This window comes from Lethenteron reissneri, chromosome 35 (assembly GCF_015708825.2).
Source record: "Lethenteron reissneri isolate LAM-NWPU_2019-01 chromosome 35, ASM1570882v1, whole genome shotgun sequence".
Taxonomy (NCBI): Eukaryota; Metazoa; Chordata; class Hyperoartia; order Petromyzontiformes; family Petromyzontidae; genus Lethenteron; species Lethenteron reissneri.
Genome location: NC_083813.1, coordinates 4,246,260 through 4,267,895, shown reverse-complemented (window position 1 = coordinate 4,267,895; position 21,636 = coordinate 4,246,260). Strand labels below are relative to the sequence as shown.

The 21,636-nt window shown below is 45.1% G+C and overlaps 1 protein-coding gene across 2 annotated transcripts in view; it reads right to left on the bottom strand.

Moving 5' to 3' along the window:
• The window catches only part of CA8 (carbonic anhydrase 8), a 58,563-nt gene extending 37,257 nt beyond the window's left edge, over nucleotides 1-21,306 (bottom strand). For both annotated transcript variants that reach the window (XR_009756112.1, XM_061565598.1), the window contains exons 1-5: nucleotides 21,147-21,306; nucleotides 20,509-20,584; nucleotides 8,983-9,174; nucleotides 3,895-4,019; nucleotides 2,978-3,073 (exon numbers count right to left, since the gene is read on the bottom strand). Coding sequence is in view for 1 of the 2 variants with exons in the window: in XM_061565598.1 (XP_061421582.1) it covers nucleotides 2,978-3,073; nucleotides 3,895-4,019; nucleotides 8,983-9,174; nucleotides 20,509-20,575 (480 nt within the window). In the remaining variant the exon portion in view is untranslated. The remainder of the gene's footprint in view (nucleotides 1-2,977; nucleotides 3,074-3,894; nucleotides 4,020-8,982; nucleotides 9,175-20,508; nucleotides 20,585-21,146) is intronic.
• Nucleotides 21,307-21,636: the final 330 nt, after the last annotated feature.

The following is a 21,636-nucleotide window of genomic DNA, read 5'->3' as shown; positions in this document are numbered from 1 at the left end:
GTTTTCAGTGAAGGGACACTGCATGCATTATAAGGCTACTTGCTCAATAATGTTTTTTTTATTTCATACATTTGCAATTTGCCTTTGCGATTTTATCGTATTCATCCTGCTATTTTTCGGGGTCGATAAAATGAGTATCACATTGTGGGGACGTCAGCTGCGGGTATCTCGCGTAAAACTCGCCCCTGCAAGCGTGTTGGCCGCCATACTCTGGAACTCTGTCCCATGAGACATCACAATCTCTAAAGTCTGTGGACATTTTTAACGCTCATTTTAAACCTTATCGATACACTTCCGTTTATACTGGTAGGAACCTCCTGGTTACACCAGCCCACAGGGGATTATTGTGTCCGTCCGTCGTGCAAGGAGGGGCTGGGTGGGGAGTGTGGGGCTGGGTGGGGAGGGGAGGGTGGGGAGGGGCTGGTGGGGAGGGGCTGGGTGGGGAGGGTGGGGAGGGGCTGGGTGGGGAGGGTGGGGTGGGGCTGGGTGGGGAGGGGCTGGTCACCCCGTGGTGCCCTTATAAAACTCAACGTTTAACTTACTCACGCCGGCTTGTGCCCGCCCTCACAGTCGGGCATATTTGCGGAATACACCACGCCGCCGTTGACCCTGGCCATTGACCGAGCAACCCAACGTTACTACCAGCTCCCTCCGCAGGAATGTGTTTAAACTTTTTTTCAATTCAGAAAATGGAGTTTAGTATTTTTTTAATATTTTGTCAGTTCTTAGTTTTTCGTTCCACGAGTTATTGTCGTGCTGAGTGTCTACTGTGTCTTGTACAGTGATTTGAGATTCTTGATGAAAGATGCTTTATAAATAGCATTATTATTACTGTTTCATTCCCACCACTGGCTCAGTATCCTAAACAGGATGTCGAACACTGCCTCAGAAGGCAAATCACTAAAGACTTCTTTTTTTACGTAAAAGTAGTTTGCTCCGTAATCGTTTTTGTACGTTTTGCTTCCGTGCTTAACGGTGCTGTATCTCAGTCGCGGCAAGGTTTAAATGTGGATTGTACATTTTGTTTTGGAGCTGCGCCACCAGAGACCAGATACTGGCCGTGCTATAGCGACTTGCTTCAGCTGTACGGCACCCGGTGTGAATGGGGGCACTGTACAGCAAAAAAAACCCAAACAGGCTGTAATATAATGCTTTGGTTATATTCTCCAAACAAGCAAGCCCAGCATTGAATTTCACAAACAGACATGAATGAGGCGGCTGTGTTAGAAAACTGAAAAGTGGAACTGGGAATGAAAAATTAGAGTTCATTAAAAAAAATGGTTTTATGGTCACCATTTCAAAGCATGTATTCATACTACCGTGAGATGTATTATTCTGAAGGGTGTTTTCATTTTTCTATTAAATTCTGACCTGTCATTTCAGGATGATTGTAGCAAGTGTCAAAGTGAATTTTTAACAGGCTTATTACCAATCCAACACACAAGCGTTGCCTGCTCAATAATTCAGCCGAGTCTATTAAATGCGGTCTCCCTCTTCAGTGCTGGCCTGGCTGGGAACGCCAGAATATGATTTTAAATCACATACAGTATGCACTTCAATAGAGCATTCTGATTTGAATGAATTGATGAACTCAAGATGGGAAGAAAAAAAATTACTGCGCGTTTCAAATCTCTCATCATCAATTGTCATCGTCCACCATGATCTCTCCACTGCTGGATGAAAATATTCCGAAACCGATTATGGAACCTGATTGGATAATTTAATAAACAGGACTGCAAAGTTTATGCTTGAATGTAAATATATTCGCAAAACAATAGTCACGTAATGCACAAGTGCACTTAACAATGGAGATATCTGTTGGAGAGCCACAATTGGAAGTAACACGTGTACCTTAGACGAATTATTGAGGATGGACTGGGATAGAAACACTGATGTGCCTTTATCCTTTACCATGACTAATTTTAGATTTGAAGCTTTCGTGACTGCAAGGATTCATATTCTTAGGTTTTTTCGGTAAAGTCACGTAGGTAAAAAATTAAAATTTATAAAAGTAAATTAAAAAAAATAAAAATAAGAAAATATATTTTTATTTTTATTTTACTTTTATTAATTTTATTTTTTACCTACGTGACTTTACCGAAAAAACCTAAGAACATGACTAATTTGCTGTCGCGAACTTTTTTTGCTTTTACAACATGCAAAGACAAAGATCCCCCATATAGCCTCAATGAATGTCAACGTGGAGCACGGGTGTGGGGGGGGGCACCACCACACCCTGCCACCTTTTCATCCCATACTGATGTTTACACACCATTCCAGGTTCAAAGTTCATTTATTAGGTATAGCCCTGTGAGCCATTCGGCTCTTGAATCGGGTGCAACTGCTGAATCGGGTACTCATTGAAGGGTGAGTCAACCTAAGGGAGGCCTAGAACAGGCACAGACATTCATCACTGATGTTGGCAGTGAGTGAGGATCGAACTCTGTTCGTCGACTTCGTAACGCAGTGCGCTAACCACCGCCCCACCGCTCCCCGCAGCGTAACCAGTTGACCCACCAGCAAACTAAACCAATCAGTCCCCTCGATTATAGAGCACTTACCCTTTAAAGGCAAATGCTCGTCTTTGAAATATTGTCTGACACTCTCCGAGTGTGGAATGTTCAGTACTGTGGTGCAGTGTTACCATGGAGATGAGCTCCACCGCACACGATGCGAGCACAGAGACACTGATTCGAGTTGAAGTGTGAGGACAGTCATGATATTGTGACAAAGTGCAATGCTGCCTCAATATTTGTCTACTGTCCAACATTTAACGATATACATCTATGTGTACACGACACGTGCACTTGGTGTGAACTTTCTTTGTACTACACTATGCGTGCACGCAGAGATGCTGATTCTCCCTCTAAGACGGATCGATTACAGGGCAAAGTTTTGTTAAACGGTCGCCCTGTTTGAGCGCTGAGCGACAAAAGGGCTTTAAATGAGAGTGGTGTTAGGAGCAGTGCAATCTTACCTGGACAAACAAAGCGATGATTGCAATCCCATTTTCTTTGCCCATTGCGTCCTCTATGTTTTTGTACAAAGTGGCATTCCAGTGAATAAGGTGGCACTGAAAAGCAGAAGAGCCACGAGAATGTTCCAAAACTCATCACGGTGATTGTATGCGAGTAGTAGTAATACTCGAACAATTATCATTTAGATTTAGATTTAAAGCTTCGTGACTGCGGGGATTCATATTCTTGGTTCTTTCGGTAAAGTCACGTAGAAGGGAAATAATAAAATAATAAAAATACAACGTCATAAAATAATAAAAATAAAACATAATAAAATAATAAAAATGAAACATAATAAAATAAAATTCTCACGACGTTTTTGGCTGCGTACGTTGTGGCCTAAACGTCGTGAGAATTTTATTTTATTATGTTTTATTTTTATTATTTTATTATTTCCCTTCTACGTGACTTTACCGAAAGAACCAAGAATATCATTTAGATACTCTCACAACTATGTTCATTGTAAAGGAAGTGCTCAGGACCAGTTCAGATTTGTGAAAATGAGCTTTATAGCTCATCGGATTCCTCCAGTATAAATAAATATAAAGATTACGATGTTTGAGATATCACCACTGCTTTCATGCCATGACCAGGAACTGATCTCAGGTTGCAGGAGTTTATAGTGCAGTGCGCCATGTACACAATAAATAATAATAATAATCAAGAGATGGCCTCTTTGATTACCAATATATGATAATGATGATAATAATAACAACAATGATACAAATGTAAGTTCATCAACTATAGTAATGGCCCTTCTGGACTGATATTGTCGAATGCATTGAATATAACATTCGATCATCTGTGTGTGGCTTGACAATGAGTGTTTTGCAAAAGACTGGGCTTGAAAATGTAACAACAACAACGGCCTTCTCACCTCCATGGGGAAGGCTTTGAAGTTCACGGTGTGCTCGGAGCCTCGCTGGTCTTCTTTACCCCAGTGGAAGCAAACGTGGGACAGTTCAAACTCCTGGCCAATGGGAAAGGGTCCCCCTGTCGTCACTAACACAAGGTGGGGGGGGGGGAGAACGGACATCAGTGTCACCATCGCCGTCGTCACCAAGCCTGTACTCGAGCACCTTGAAGGTGGATCTCGCAGACTTAACCGAGTGTGTTCGCGACATCCAAGCTGCCAGCAGCACACGAGGTGGTCTGTGGATACCTGTATCAGAAAGTGGGTTGCTGACAAATCTGTGTGTAATGTGTGTCCAGTTGCCTTGCGTGCATGGGGGTTTTCTAGCAACACTCGATGTAAATAAAATAAGATAAATATACCCTGACTGGTAAGACTTAAAAAAAAAATTTGAGACTCACTTAAGTAATTAAACGACCATTTTTCATTCATCATTGTCATCAAAATCTTCTGAACTTTTTGAGAGTTTTTGTACAGACGAATCTCACGTTAGGTCAGCGCGCAGGCATTTGGCCTCGACAAGGATTAATGAATGGGAAATCTCACAGTTGAGTTTTGTTCGTCTTTAAGTCGCGGTTGCCGAGCAAAGGCCCAAAATGCCAATCGGCCATCAACAAACCGCACCATTAATGTTTGCAATGGACAAGGATTTAACACGTTTCTTGAATTGAGCAAGGTTGTACGATTGGTAAAAGGGTAAAAATAATTGAGTAACTATCACGGTTTGGCCATGACACCAGCAGAGACCATCGCTCGCTCCTTCCTCCAACGGATGTCTCCGGATCTTTCGCATGCGTGCAAGATCACAGCAGACAGCAGAGTCAATTTAATAGCGTTTTAAGAAGGCATTCATTATTATCAGCCGGCCAAGGTTAGAGTCGAACCAGAGAACCCTGGACCTCGGGGTGACTGCACTGACCAGCAGGCCACCCAGCATTAAAGGAGACATGTCATGGTAAATTAATTCTACGACAGTCTGCCAAAGCAAAGTCTGTAGTCGCCTGTAAATACGGGAAGCAGCAAGGCTGCTGGCTAAATAATTTAGCAGGTTTCCTGAATGGAAAGAAGCGCTTACGTGAGCTTTGAGGTCATTTCTAAATGCTGAAATGCACTTTTATTTATTGCACTTTTTTGGGGTAATATATTCGACCATGAATTGATAACATGTGCTAAATCGGGTCCTTCGTTTAAGCAAAAGCATTTATTAGAATGTACCCAACACTTGATCCAACACGGGCTGATATGGAACATTGTGCCATTGGCTTATCTCATAAAATATACAGGGATACCAATTTGGCATAGTCAATTGGGGTTTAACGATGCCTCCATACACAGATGAATACAGATTCTTCATCTCGTGCCACACGTATTGAATCACAATTGTAAGAATCAATGTTTTTACATTTGTGCATGTTGTACGCAATCAGTTTGTGTGATCACTGTGGCTATTTAGAGGCTCAAACCATTCACGGTAATGTTAGAAAAAAATGTCATCGCGACCCAATCTTGTGGCATTTCATTTCGGCACCAGGAGTTGGGGCGGTGGGTGAATCGTTGCACCTGTACACAGGCAACGTCTGAGATTTGTTGACTGCAAAACCGAACGGGTGTTAATTGCAACATTCTAAGATTGTGAATATGGCTGAGTGCCGCTTGTGTAAAAGCAGTAAGTTCAAATCCCGTTTGAGGCTTGAATCAGTACATTATCCCCACCAGGTACATCAAATTGATACCACTTTGATGATAAACTAACAGTCGTCAACCTTTGAATCAGAATCTTTATACTGGTAGGAACCTCCTGGTTACACCAGCCCACAGGGGATTATTGTGTCCGTCCGTCATGCATCCAAAAATGGGAGGGGTGTGGCTGGGTGCAGAGGGGAGGGTGGGGAGGGGCTGGGTGGGGAGGGTAGGGAGGGGCTGGGTGGAGAGGGTGGGGCTGGGTGGGGAGGGGAGGGTGGGGCTGGGTGGGGAGGGGCTGGTCACCCCGTGGTGCCCTTATAAAACTCAACGTTTAACCTACTCACGCCGGCTTGTGCCCGCCCTCACAGTCGGCCATATTTGCGGAACACACCACGCCGCCGTTGACCCTGGCCATTGACCGAGCAACCCGACGTTTCCTACCAGCTCCCTCCGCAGGAATGTGTTAAGACTGGAGGCATTCGATGAGCTATGAAGCTCTTTTTCACAGATTTCCAGTCGAGTGGTTCCCATAAAATAATGTGGAATTTCCAACCCAGGCTCAATGGTTACCAACTCGCATTGGGGCTACCCCACTGCTTATTTGAGAAGGGAGCCACATATAGCCCATTTCCACTGGCACATCTGAGCCGTGTCAGTGTGGGGCCCTTACAGTACAGCCCACAACGTGTCTAAATCCTGCTCGGGACCAAAACCGGACGAGTGGCAGAGCTAATAAAACGCATGCATTGTGTGTGACGTCATCCCACAAACAGGAGATCAATACAATTACATTCAGCAAGTCGGAGACTTGACACGCTGATGAAGTGTTGCGTGAGTATGTGCATGCACATCACTGCGTCATCTACACACATCTCAATCATTGAGTGTGACGTCAGCAGCATGGCTCGGCTTCTGTCGTAGACATAAACCCCGTGATGTCTGACCTGCACTGCCGGCTTGGCTCGCCATGGCCATGGCACGGCTCGGATGTTCCAGTGGAAAAAAAATACTTTCTGAATGTCACGTAGTGGGCACTCACCTACAATCCAGCACATTCTAGGCAAGGGGTTGTGGATCACATTTCCAAAGCCAATGGGATGCGAGGCGGCCAGAAGTGAGTACAGTTACATAAAATTGTTTTAGAGAATCCATATATGTGGACCCTTGCGTGTTATCACCTCACTGAGTGACGTTTTCTCTGGCTACTCTGGTTTACACCAACACGCAACACAATCTTCTTCGACGTTAAATTGGCCAAGGATATCTCACAGGGTATTGAGGCTCAGTGAAGCTTTCCTTGAGAGATTCACGATGCATGTGGGATGCCTGAATATTTCAACCACTGGCTCAGGGCCACCAACAGGACCACTACATTGGCATACCCAACAGTCTCTTATTAAGTCCATTACACATCCTGAACGTCATGAACTTGGTACAATTTTGGGTCACGTTATATGTGTGTTCCCACTTAATTGTTCTTGTACAATGATTCACTGATTGAAATAAATGAGTGCAAAATGCTGTTTATCAGTGTTCTGCCTCATCTAGCCTGTATATCATATTTATTCGTTTAGTGGAAATGTTTTCACCTCTGTGAATAGTTTTTTTTTTACGTGCTTTCATTTCGAAGCTTATAATAATGCTAATTTCAACTTTAAAAGCAAACGGTATTCAATCGCTCTCGAAGACAGAACGCAGCTCAAAGGCCCGAGAAACCAGACACAAGCGGGAAGGCAGCCAGGCTGTCAGCACATGCAACATTCCCCCCCAGGTTCTGATATCCTAACCCCTTCCCATTCCGATGACGTATGTGTACATCATTGTTTTTCTTCCGATTCCATTCCGATGACGTTTTTCGTCCAATTTGGAAAAAGAACTGAAATAAATTAACTTTATTGGTACGCCTTCAAATCGGAAGACGTACCGAAGCTCCCACAAGGCCATGCGGGAGGGCGTGTGGCACAGTTTGGCGCCAGCTATCATAGAGTGCGGTCGTGTCACTTCAGTTCTCTGCGATGAGTACAATGTCTTTAAAAACAACGGCGCTATATCTCTCTTAAACTTGCACACGTCTCGGAACGGGGGTTAATGTGCAATTTTATTGAGGGACTGTGCGTTGTCTTGGAGTGATCTGGGACTGTTCGTGCTGTTGTTTTGCTGCCTGACCGAAGCTTTGGAATTGATGTAGTTGTGGAATTTTAACTCATCTATTTTACGTATTTCTTTTTAGTTATTTGCTTACCTTTCCTGTACTTTGCACTCCTGTCGTGTTTTGTATTGTTTGTTGTTGTAACTTTTTGACCTGCCCCTACTGGACATCGGTGAAACAAAGCTTCATAGCTCATCAGATTTTTCCATGATAAATAGAGATTCTGACTTCTGATCTGATGAGATCATGACGCATTATGTGCGATATGGCTGAAAATAAAGATTACCGACCAAACACATCAACTTTGGCAGATGACAGCACGATTTTACCAATCCCTGCTTTGGGTTTACTAATTGATGACTCCGCCCATGCCAAGGAGCTCGGCCTATCAAGCTGACCATTTCGCCTTCTCCACACTGTGTTCAACCACCACACCGCAGGTCTCTGGAAACCCACTCACTCACACACTCACTCACCATACTGCAGGTCTCAAAAACTCACTAAACTCACTCACTCACCCACTCACTCACCAAATTACAGTTCTCAACAAACTCACTCACTCACTCACCCACCACACTGCAGGTCTCAACATCTCACTGACTCATCCACTCACTCACCACACTGCAGGTCTCAACATCTCACTCACTCACTCATACACTCACTCACCACACTGCAGGTCTCAACATCTCACTCACTCATCCACTCACTCACCACACTGGAGGTCAAAATACATCTCTCTATCGCTGCTCCTTTCCTCACACCGATCCAATTTGGAAATCCCTCCCATCGTCTTCTTTACCAAGTCTTCTTTCGCACCGTACGTAGCCAACCATGCTAATTAGTTGTGCAGCTGTTTTGGCCCTGTGAGGCTGGTGCTGAGCAACCGTGATAAAGACTACAAAGTTGCCGCACTACTGACCACGTGAATTCTTCATAAGAGGCGGTCGCAATGGCTACCAGGCCGCCTGGCCGTTTTTAGATTGACCGTGCCATCTTCTGTGATTCCGCACGAACACGAAAAATCCGGAGACATCCGTTGAAGGAAAGAGCGAGCGATGATCTCTGCTGGTATCATGGCCAAAATTCACGATTATATTTATTTACTCTTTTACCACTTGTTAAACCTTGCTTAATTCAAGAGACGTGTTAACCCTTTGTCTATTGCAAATGTTATTCGTGCATTATGGTTACCCTGTGGGGGCCAGCCCCCCTCGCCTTACCGGACTTGGAGCGGATGTGGATGTGCAGGGAGTGTCCATCGTTGAGCACCTCGCACTCGCGACACGTCAGGTAGGAGAGGCAGAGCGGGGCGGTCAGGAGGCTCGGGTCAAAGGTAGCCTCGCGGGAGTTGATGTTGATGGGCGACTGGTTCTCGCCATTCGCGTCCGGGAAGAGCGGGCCCCACTCCATTCCTTCCGACAGAAAGCCGAGCGTCAGGCACAGTCAACGGTGGGATTGTGATCGCCAAACCGCAGTGCTGTTTTAACGATAACACGAGTTACGTTTCATTTGCTTTAAATTTCATGCCAGCAGGAGCAATAACACCACAAAAATTTTGTTTTACAAATAGTAAACCTGCAGTCATTTTGAAATAGGTAACCAAAAACAAATGTTTTTTTTTTTATCTTAGAGATAAACAGCAGCTAGGGCTGTGTATTCCATGCTGTGCAACACAACCGGAAAGGTTCTCTAATAAGAAAAAAAAAAAGGATACGATCAAGCATACCATTACAGCACTCTAATCACAACGCTGCGTTTACTATAATTTGTTGTTATTATCACACGCTCGCAATTGCCGAGTCAGACGACAGCCGCTCCATCTGCAGAGTGCAGGAGAAAGGGCCCTCGGACCACCGTCTAAGTCCGGTCAGGGGGCCACGCGTCGACAACACGCAACAGTCGCTGAGCACATCCTCAGAATGGGTCGTGGGCACGTTGGCCCCAGGTGTGGGGAGGTTGGCTGCACCAGCCAATGCTGCATTAATGTATTAGAATACACGGGAGTGGCATCGCGGCGGATGTCACTATTGTGCAATCATGGCATTCCTCGCCGACTTTTAAAGGATGTATTTATAAGTGGCCACGTGGTGCAGGGGTGAGAGCAGTCAAGCCGGCAGGCACCGAGATCTTGAGTTTTAATGAGGGCAGCCACCTGTGACTAAACCGGGATCTCAAGTGGAGTGAATGGTCTCAGCCTTGTCACCAATGGTGGCAGATCAATGGTATCATATTACATTTGACTTTTTAATTAATTCAGCTCATGTCATCTCTGACAAATAGAATGTTCTTATTTTGTTGAAATGTGATGTACAGGGCATATAAAAGTGTCCTGCACGTATGGGTAAACAAGTCTACTGAAGGGACTTTCGAAGTACAGTAGTTGGGTGGCATCATTCGGGGCTGTTCTGCACAGTTAGCCACCACACAATTTTCAAATGTTATTTTCTTCATCTCATCATCTGAAGCCGACGTCACAAGTTTAGTGCAATTGGGGGAAACAAAGCACGACTATATATGTTTTTCATTCACGTAGCTTGCGGCAAACGTTTGTTAAGACAGCCTGGTACACACAGTTGAGGTATATATACGTAACAACATTTATTAATCCATCCATTTTCAATGACCAATGGAAGAAGACTTCCCCAACACCATGTTGTTTTGACCATGCATCACATCACTGTGCTGGTTAGTTACGGGCGACGTAGGCCCGGTTCTGATCGCTAACAAATGTGCCCACCACTCAACCCCCAGGGCACAAATATCTATCTTCACTATAACCCGACATTCGTTGAGGGTCGCGGCGGCAGCATGTTGAATAGGGCAGTCCAGGCCTCCCTTTCCCAGGCAACAGACTCTAGATCTTCGCCCAGTGGGACGCGCTGCCCGGTAGAGTTCCAGGGAGAATCTATCGGGGGGACATCCTTACCAAGTGCCTGGACCACCTCAACTGGCTCCTCTCGGTCCGGATGAGCAGCGGCTCGACTCTGAGGCTCTCCCAGATTGCCGAGCTCCTCACCCGGTCACGGAGAGTGAAACCGGCAACCCCGCGGGAGAAACCTCATTTCGGCCCCTTGTACCCGCGATCTCATCCTTTCGTTCATTTCCAAAATCTCATGACCATAGGTGAGGGTGGGAATGTAGATCGACCTGTAAACCGAGAGCTTTGTTCGAGAACTCAGCTCCCGCTTCACTACTACGGGACGGCACAGCACGGATGCCGCACCGATCCGCCGGCCGATCTCCCGCTCCCACTTGCCATCGCTCGCGAAAGAGACCCCGAGGTACTCAAACTCCTCCACTAAGGGCAGCTGTTCCCTCCTCACCTGTAGAGCACAATTCACCATCTCCCGTGAGTGAACCATGACTTCAGATGTTGAGGTGCTGATCCTCATCCCAGCCGCTTCACACTCGGCATCAAATTGCTCAAGTGCACGCTGGAGATCACAGACTGACGAAGCAAAGAGGACAATGTTGTCTGCAAAAAGCAGCGATGCCACTTCCATGCCCCCTTACTCTATACTCTCCATACCTCAGCTGCGCCTTGATATCCTGTCTGTGAAAATCACAAACAGGAGTGGCGACAAGACGCACCCTTGGCAGAGTCCAACACGCACAGTGAACGACTTTGATTTAACACCAACAATACAGACACAGCTCTTACTCTGGGAACAGAGGGACCGGATAGCACACAAAAGCGGCACCGGTAGATCATACTCCCGCAATACCTCCCACAAGATATTGTGGGGAACACGGTCATATGCTTTCTCCAAATCTATAACCAGCCATTTGGTTTTCATTTCCATTGGTGGCCCTGAGCCTGTGATGGAAATTGCGCCATCGCTATTACAGGGAGAGATGTTCCTCTCCAAATTGTTTTCTTTGTGTCACGAGCCGGAGCTTGAGAAGATGATGTCCAAGCCTCCTCAAAGAGTTCCTCTTTTACAAAGACTGTCACAACAGAGACTTGCATAATTACAATGCTGGAAGCCTTGTTGATAAATCATTCATCATTTATCGGCTTGCTATTGTGTTGTAGTAGTTTTATCATTAAGTATTTCTCGGCAAATTCTAATTTTACTTTAAGATGCATATATAGAGAGAGGTAGGGAGCAGTGGTAAAAAGTGATTAGCGTACTGATCTATGAACCTGACGATCTGAGTTCGATTGCAGGCCACAACTAACAACAGTGGCAAGTGATATCAGGACTGGTCCTGCCCTCCACCCATTTACCAACCCACAATGACCAGGGTGGTGAAGTATGGTAAAAAAAAAATAAACCCATGGCCAACAAGGTGTGGGGCAGCCTTCAATCATTAGTCTATTTAGAACGGCTGACAATCATATTATTATTACAATGTATGTGTGTTGAACTTCTTTCGCACCGTACGTAGCCAACCGTGCTAATCAGAGGTGCGGGGGAAGGACAACAAACTGAACACAAAAAGCAGTTCTAAGGAAATAAGTTTTCAATCGTGGCTTCATACGCTCGGAAGAGCATTGCAGACAACCGCAGAAGCGCATCTGAAAGTGTGCAATGCAGTTACCGTCTTTGTTCAATGGTTAGCCAAAAGCCGCTGTTGCGAGGATGACTGAAGAACTTTGTAATTGCTGTATTATGTGGTATTGTTCGTACAGTACTTCAGCATGAGATTGTCAAAGTGGTCTACATGTGTCAAATGATGCCACCACATAATCGCATCTTCAACGATGTCTGAGATCACGAATTCCGATAACACTGGAAGCCGGAGAATTATCTCGCAGACACAGTCAGAATCGAACGACGTAACCCACAGTCTCTTCAGTGGTAAGTGCACCAAACTGCTGGGCCGTCCTACCAATTGCAGTGTGATAATTCACGTTTCATAAAATTATAAGGCTATGATTGCAATGGTATACATTACACAGCATTAAGCTGATATGCATTCAGCAGGGCACAGCTGAAAAATATTAGTCCAGAAGTCCTGCAGATTAAAGCATTATTTTAATTAATATTGAAATGTTAAAAAATATCGTGCTTTTTGTTACATTATTACCCACAATTCACGATGAAAATAAGTTCCCATTTAGCCAAAACAATGGCCAATTTTCTATTGCGTTTAATGTTATTCTCTTGTGTACGTGTTTTTAATAAATGAAGATATGGTAGCAGGACAACTCTTCGGAAATCGAAGGAGTTGAATGTATTATTATTAAATATATCCAATCCGGCCAAGTGGCTCGGCGGTAGAGCAAGTGGCTCAAAATCAAAAGGTTGCGAGACCAAATCCTGATTGTGGGTCGACTCAAATCCTGATTGCGGTCCCGCACTTCTGATTGGCACGGTTGGCTATGTACGGTGTGAAACAAGATCAACGGACGGACGTACATACATGACTCAGCTCGTCATCCCACGAGGGTTAATCAAATATAAACCACTTTGCTGGCAAATCAACAGACGTTGCCCATTGGAGAAAATATTGCCCTCGTCATAGGAATTAGGAATTTCCAGCGCTCGCTGACGGCTGTATACAGGAGATGAAGACTATCTCGATGCTCATTTGTATTACTTTGACTTACGTATACCAGGTATATACTTTATTATGCAGCTCCATTGAGTCTACTGGGCACAGTACTACGTTTAAAATAATTAATTGGGCCACCATGCGTATTCCTTCGCTACAAAGCCACGCTTCAACTAACCGGATGCACTCAACAGTTTGCGATGGGAATGAGAGGAAGTGAGTGAACAATTAGCAGAAAGCATAACTCAGCTTGACGCTAAATACGGGGAAGAGGGGGAAGGGCGTTTTAATTAAAAATGAGAACTCTCCCACGATTTGTCAACACAATCGCCGGAAAGCGACATTCGTCTGAGACTCAGAAAGATACAGGGTACACAGCGTGCCCGTTAATTTAACGCGACAGCACTTCTAGTTAACGCAACTCCCTTTCCTACCCAGCAAGTTGTGCCACACTCCTCTTTGTGTGGCTTGTCCCAACTACCTCCAGTGTTTTTACAGGCACAGCGGTAAATTCTGAACAAATTGGCCGCAAAGCAGCGGTGGTTTTGCTGGCAGAAACATTTAGAGACACGTGGCTACTGGCTACATGTTGTGGGAGTGTTGCTTCGGTCAAGTTATGGTCAATTGATTGTGGTCACCGCGGCGCAGTTTATGTGCACGAGTCACATCAGGTTCATTTTTGGCGAGGCGAGGCAACGCCGGGCTGTGAATCGCAGCGTTCGGTGGCTGTATGACAACTCGCAGAAGGTGACTGACCCAATTCTCACTGCATCTGCACCCGATTGATTTGCGTAGATGGAATCACGGTGTTAAAAGTGTGCTATCCGCATCGAAGAATATGTTAAATAGTAGGGGGCGACACGGTGAATCGATTAATCACTATTGATTGGTAAGTAAACAATATCTGCTTAACACTGAGTAGACAAGAATAATGTTCTTTTGATTTTGATAGAGGTTTACAATCACCACTATATCTAATAGAGGTGCTACCATTCACCACAATGATACAAAAAATCTATTCTTAAATTTAATTGCAACTGAATTGTGACTTAATTGAATCGCCGTGGAACGGAAAATTATAATCGTTACATGCATAGTAAATACCTTGATCGTTCAGAATAGAATATGACATTGTGTGTTTACATATTCCGGACCCAAAAATATTTAAAACGCAACAACCAAATTATTAATCGGAGAAATATTATTCATTTTCCAGGAAAGCAACACTGAATATCAAGACTTTTAGGACTTTTTTTTTAGATTTAAAGCTTTCGTGACTGCAGGGATTCATATTCTTGGTTCTTTCGGTAAAGTCACGTAGAAGGGAAATAATAAAGTAGTAAAAAAACGATATAAAACTTAAAAAAAACATTATACAAATAAAACATTTCATTATTTCCCTTCTACGTGACTTTACCGAAAGAACCAAGAACACTTTCAGGACTCTTCATAAAGAGGGTCCTGTATTGACATGTTTCGAAAACTATTATCTGGAGTATCTGTGGGACCCATAACTGCTTGTGGCCCGAGCTATGAATCCTTTGGTGTTTGCATCGTCCTTGTCCCGTTCGCCACTTGGCGGCCTTTGGCCTACAACGCTGGGGAAACAAAACCACAGGAGAGGCTGTCTCTGGTTTTGTCCAATCAGTTTCAAGGACAGTGCTAACATTATCAAAGCAAACTTGTTTGCACGTTTTACCCCAAGCATGGGTAGCTCATGCAGACTCGACGCCTTCTAAGAGCTGTCTATTGAGTATGTGAACATTTTAACACCTATATTTATGCCAGAGAGTGTAAATCTTTTTTTTTATCATTTAAAATGAACTGAAGGGGGTTTTTACGTGAAAGGAAACCGGAGTATCTGGAGAAACCTCACCTGTACGAGGCGATAACACTCACGTGTGCACAAAAATGGGTTCAAAATCCCACTTGCTGTTTTACCACCTCGCATTGCCTTGGGAACAAATGTTCGTGGTAAACCAAACAACCCTCGCCTCGAACGTTCTGGATCATAGTTAAGTAACCACCGCATCAGACTGCATACACCAGCAAGCGGCCTGTCCCATGATGGGAAAGTCAGCTATTGTGGAAACCAAGTACAAAAACAGCTTAAATTATGACATGCCATGTTTCTGACTGACTTAACATTTTGATGAGAGGGTGTGCAAAGGACTTTTCTGTATTCTTTGAAGTTGCTTAGAATCAGCTATCCCAACGCTGTTATATTATGTTATACAAGGTCTAAGGTGAAACAACCAATTGCGTTTTCTTGGTTCTTTCGGTAAAGTCACGTAGAAGGAAAATAACGCAAGCAGCCGTCTTCAGGTGGAGAACAGGTCTGTCAAGTAGACAGAGTCTCTGTCTAATAATAAAATAATAAAAATAAAACATAATAAAATAATTCTCACGACGTTTCGGCCACAACACAAGCAGCCGTCTTCAGACCTGTTTTCCACCTGAAGACGGCTGCTTGCGTTGTGGCCGAAACGTCGTGAGAATTATTTTATTATGTTTTATTTGTATTATTTTATTATTTTCCTTCTACGTGACTTTACCGAAAGAACCAAGATGAATCCCTGCAGTCACGAAAGCTTTAAATCGAAATTTAACCAATTGCGTTGTCCTCTAACCTTTCAACAGTCATTCTGGTACCAATGGGACCACGTTTGTCAACATTTGGTCACTTGTGCAGGATCAGAAGCTAACTTACCTGCAGGCACAAGGAATTGTGTTTTACAGTCTCACATACTGACATAATATAATAATTTCCTTCCTTCAGATCCTATTCATCGCACCAAAGGCATCATACCTTACAACAGTTGCATGGCAGGGATGTAACGATGAAATAAATTCATAGATTAATGTGGTCCTTATGTTCCAGATGCGGGCGTTGAATCATGTCTGTAAAAATCAATGTTTCTCGATACGTATACGTTATATAAACAGGTTCTGAGCCAAACGTGTACACAAAGCACATACACACACCATTAAGGTTTGTCATACAGGTCACCCTCTTTAACAATGCTTATTTCATATCGTTTTTGAAGCTTTTTTAATTATTTTAAAAATATAATTCTTCTAGCCCATTCATGTATCCCCTACACAGCTTCCTTGAGCTCAGGTGCTCCTTCGATTTTGGGAAACAGGTGACCATCGCTATGTGAATTTCACTCTCACAGTGATATTTATTGATTTAGCGACCTCTAGAACATTTTTCAGCGGTGAGCTGAGACATTGTCACACATAAAGCAAGCACGTAACTCTCGTCATTCCACTTCTGGTACACACTGTCATGTCCCCGTACGCTTTCGACGTGCCTTCACAAATGTCCCTTCTGTTCAGTGTTATCGAAGCATCAACCATTCAATAACTGGCACAATGCTTCATTTTGTGATTTGTTTTAAGCACCCACCATGCTCTACCTGCATAAACAATTGGCAATCGAGAATGCTGGGTTCCTAGTTGGTTGAATAAACTCGTTACGGCCTATAAATATCACGGCCTTTGTTTCCTTTGTGGTGATGTTCACACATTGCACCGAGGTTCATAAGTTCATACCACCCTCCTGTGTAAAGGATTTACTTGACTCCTTGAGCCACTTGAGGCTGTGGCAACGAACATATTTACTTGTAAAAAAATTATATACTATTAAAAAAATGTTACTAGTTAAGGCCCACTGAGTTTTGCAAATCTTTTTCAGAAGTGGCCTGGCCACGAAGGATAGTTCAACGAAGTGGCTTATCACGTGGAAATTTATGGCAGCCAAATCCTCTAACCACGCGTCGATTCAAAATATGGAGGGGGAAAACTTGAGGACCCGGAGAAAATCCACACGACCGCGGGGAGAAAGACATGCAAACTCCAAATATACAGACTTCAGGGTCGGGATCGAACCCGCGTCCTCCTGCATACCAGGCGATGGAGTTAACACCTCGCCAACGCAGAAACCCATTCGTGCAAGTTGCATCTCACAACGCTGCACCATCCGAAAAACACTTGAGCTGTACGTATTAAATGTCTCAAAGCCAATTAATGAGTGTTCATACGTGTTCGAGGAAGCCGGAGCTCTCAAAGGAATCCCCGCGCGTACGAGGGGACATCGCTTTATCCCATTCACAGCAGACAGACTACATTAGAAGACAGATGATATTAGCCCGCACTTTGCTGTACCACACATTTCCCTGTCAAACACACGGAAAGGGAGTTTCACAACCACCAACCCTCGCCTCCACAGTGCGCGTGTCACCACCGCCCGGCTATCATTGTGGCTACATTCACCACGATGATTAAAAAAAAAAGGGAATTTAATCAGCTTGCGACCCTGAATTGCGGAAATTATTTAACTGCGAGGAGGGAGAGTTGTTGCAACCCTACTGCTTGGTATCTCCGTGGACTCTGCACGCCTGACAAAGGTAATACAGCACAACGCCCGCATATCTGACTGTCACATATCAGCCAATTAACTGGCCGCACACAGTGCAGTGTTTGTGCAGGGTGTAACTGTCATTGTCTGCAGATGTTCACGAATCCAGCCTTTTCACACACTCAGTAATGTTTGTTCTTCGTGTTGCGTACGGCTGCTCACTTGTCAAGCATTTCTCTTTAATTTTACCTTTGTAGGCTATTCGTGCATGACGGCAGAACAGTCGTTTCCTATAGATTTTCACATATCTGACCTTTTCACGTACCCGCCCATACCACAGACGCCCCCCTCCCCCAGCGAAACGGATACGCATCATTCAACCGTGATACAAATACTATGGATGGCCACAAAACAGGGGACAATGTCCCTCGTCCAAAAACAGGGGCTCGCATCTTCACCGCTGTGGCCAATCAGCTTCATGCCCCAGTGGCTGTCTGTGGCGGCGTGAGTTGTCTGGGTGTTTCCAAGACGGGCAATTCATTTGAGGTCAATATTTATGTAATTGTGCGAGTTCATGCGCGTGAGCAAAACTCAGTTAGAGACACCCAGTAACCTTCCCCAGTCTGGCTTGAATGTGACAGATTAAATTCAATACTGCAGTATAGGTGTAAACAGCAATAAACTTGATATTTTTTTCACCCCCCCCCCCCCCCTCTAATAACGTTTCACAACCATTGAAAAAATATTTGTTTCAAACAACAAATAGAGCTGGCGGCATAAAGCGTACAATTCAATATGTGTCATATAAAACGTGAAAAAACCCCCAAAAGGTTTATTGGCTACATGCACTTATTTCATTCGTGGTGTATTGACAACATGATGACCTAAACAACAGTTGTTCTGATTGCAAACTGCTACGTAGCAATTATGCACAACCTGAGGTAAGGTTAAACACAAATGCATGGTTTCTATTAAAAGCCACAGAGCAAGTATTCTGAAAACACTGTACCAACATTCACAATCTGTTCAGTGTTTGCGGACAGGAGGTGATTTCTGTTGCTTTATTTCACATTCGGCTCCCCTCTTGTTTGTTCAACTGTTGCATACAACCCAAAGCTGTGGCCAAAGAAGCGCATAACAACCCAGCCTTGTGACATTCGTACAGGGCAGCTCACGCACACAATGTACACACGCAACTAGACACAAAACGTACGACGCAGGTATTTAACACAAGATAACATCCACGTGTTACGAGGGCACCCTCCTCGTCTCCATGGACAAGCCCATACCTCTCACCTCTCATCTCCCTCTACTCTCCATCATCACGTGGTCTCTGCTCCAACAACCTAGGTCCCTAATTCTAAATTTGAAGCTTTCGTGACTGCAAGGATTCATATTCTTAGGTTTTTTCGGTAAAGTCACGTAGGTAAAAATTTTAACTTAATAAAAGTAAAATAAAAATCACGACGTTTCGGAGGCAACACAAGCTTCCGTCTTCAGGTGGAACATTCACAGCACGACTGCTGCATCACTTGATACAGCTATCCACCTGAAGACGGATGCTTGTGTTGCCTCCGAAACGTCGTGATTTTTATTTTTATTTTACTTTTATTAATTTGAATTTTTTACCTACGTGCCTTTACCGAAAAAACCTAAGAATATGAAACCTAGGTCCCCTATCAGAGCCCTGCCCCCACCCCCAAGTCAACCTCCACTTATGGGGAGGTCACTCCTTCTCCGCTGTTGTTCCTAGCGTCCGGAACTCTCTCTGTGTATTTGTCCACGCTGCTGATGCCAATCCCCTGTTCAAGTCGGCGTTTCTCCTTTTCCGCAAGGAATGTTTGTGAATAAGAGCTCTGTAGCTCATCGGATTCCTCCAGTATTAAAAGCATATTCTGATTCTGTTTCTCTTTTTTTTATTTATTTTTGTCAGTCGATAAATCCATTTGTTCTTGCCCTCCTTAATCGAACAATGCAACATGCCTGTCTTCTTGTACAGCGTTTTGAAATGAAAGTCACACTTAGACACTTTGTAAATTGCAGCTGAGCAGTATTGCAAAAAAACTCGCACATCTTTCACTCATTCACCAGCCACACGTGAGATTAAAAGCCGAATTGCGATACGCTCCTGTAATTGTCAGAATTCAGGATTTTTCCAAAAAATAACGCAGCGTCGTCACAGTGCTTGTTCGACCATACTTCACCACGATGATCAGTGCGGGGTTGGTTAGTGGAATGGTGGCCCCTGGAACCGGTTCAGATTTCCCTCGCCACCGAAGTTTGTCAGCCGTAAGGCAGAAGCACAATGCGCTAACCGCTGCGCCACCGCTCCCCACAGCGGTAATTTCCTGGACCGAGTTAAGTGTTACTGGTGGTGGTGGTGGAGACACAGAAGTGAAATCACAAACTTGTGTAGTGCTAGGCACTAGGCAGGTGCGCGTGAGACAAAGATTCCCACTCCACATCCCTGATAGCCTTAACAGACTGTTGGGGCAAGTGCTTTTAGCGTGTAGCACCCCATGAATCATGGCACGGCCTTTGTCTCCTTAGTGGTGATGTTCACACATCGCACCGAGGAGCGTAAGTTCGATTCCCGCTCGCGGTCAACAACACCAGTGACGATTATATGAAAACTGGTCGCGGGCCTCCCCTAGGTCGACTCAGCCTCAAATAAGTACCTGGTGGCGTGTGCAAACATCTCAGCATTGCTTGAGACAAATGCGTCCGTATGCCGCTGTGCCTTTTGGCCACCGCAACCCTCTCGATGTTGCCCGTGCCGGCGTGCCCTCCTGCATCGGTGCTGCCGCTACTCGCAAACGGCACTTGCCCCGACAGTCGTCTAGAGGCTATATCTATGGCGGTGACCCTTTGTCTTTGTTACCTTCGTCGTAGCCCCATGTCAGCTCGGACACCTCGCTCCTCTGCTTGTGGAGGACCGCTCCGTCCATGGCTCATCACTGTTCGCGCCACAGGGGACAAAACAAACCCCCACAACAACGCCAGAAATGCGTTGCGTCGCTTTCACATTTGCTGGCATTCCCAAAGGCGTTGATTGCATCGAGACGCGCGCGTGCGTACGCGCGCGTGCGCGTGTGTTAAAGTACGTGACGGTCCTTGTTGTGTCTTTGCATGAATTAAAATGTGCGCGTGTGAGTGTGTGACAGTGGTTCCATGTGTGCGCGTGTTACGAAGACGTCGTCTAATTGCAGCGCCTGTGACTTTGCGCTGCGTGAAGTTGCGCGCGTGCACGCGTCCGTGTTGCGCGCAGCAAATAAGTTGCGCCCTCTGCACATGGACGTAATGCAGAGTGTAAATCTATGGCATCTATGAATGAAACAAAAAACTTTGTGGGCGCGTATATATATGTCCATACTTGTGTATGAATGAATGTAAGCTAGAAAATGTATGTGAAGGTGCAGGATACGTATAGAACGACACTGAAGAGAGAGAGAGAGTTCCTCTGTTCATAGTGAATAATCAGGCAGTCGGATAGTAAGAGTAGCAGCCTTCCTTCCTTACAGACAAGAGGCTGCTGCTGCTGCTGCTGAAGATGTATCCTACGGGCTTCATGTGCTCCGTCCGGCAGCGGCTTCCACCCCTCTGCCGCCGATCCGAGGTCTACGAACATGAAGCAGAGTTCAAGGAAGTGTGTGCTGGGTGCCTTAGCCAGCCGCTGGGGGTGTGGAGGAGGAGGAGGGGGGGTGCCTTGGCCAGCCAGTTGCAAGCACGCGGCTTGAGGGGGGGGGTCCCCTACAGCACCGGTGACGATTATCCGAACCGGTCCTGGGCTCTCCCCTAGGTCGACTCAGCCTCGAATGAGTACCTGGTGTGCGGTGTGTAGTCAACGTCGCCACTGGGGAGACAAAGGCGGCTGCGCGTGTTTGCCGGCCAAACCACCCGTCGCACTTTGTTCTGGGTGGAATGGAGGGAGTTGTGTGTGGTGGGAGGAAGTGTGTGTGTGTAAATCTATGAATGTATGTTGAACTTCTTTCGCACCGGACGAATCGGC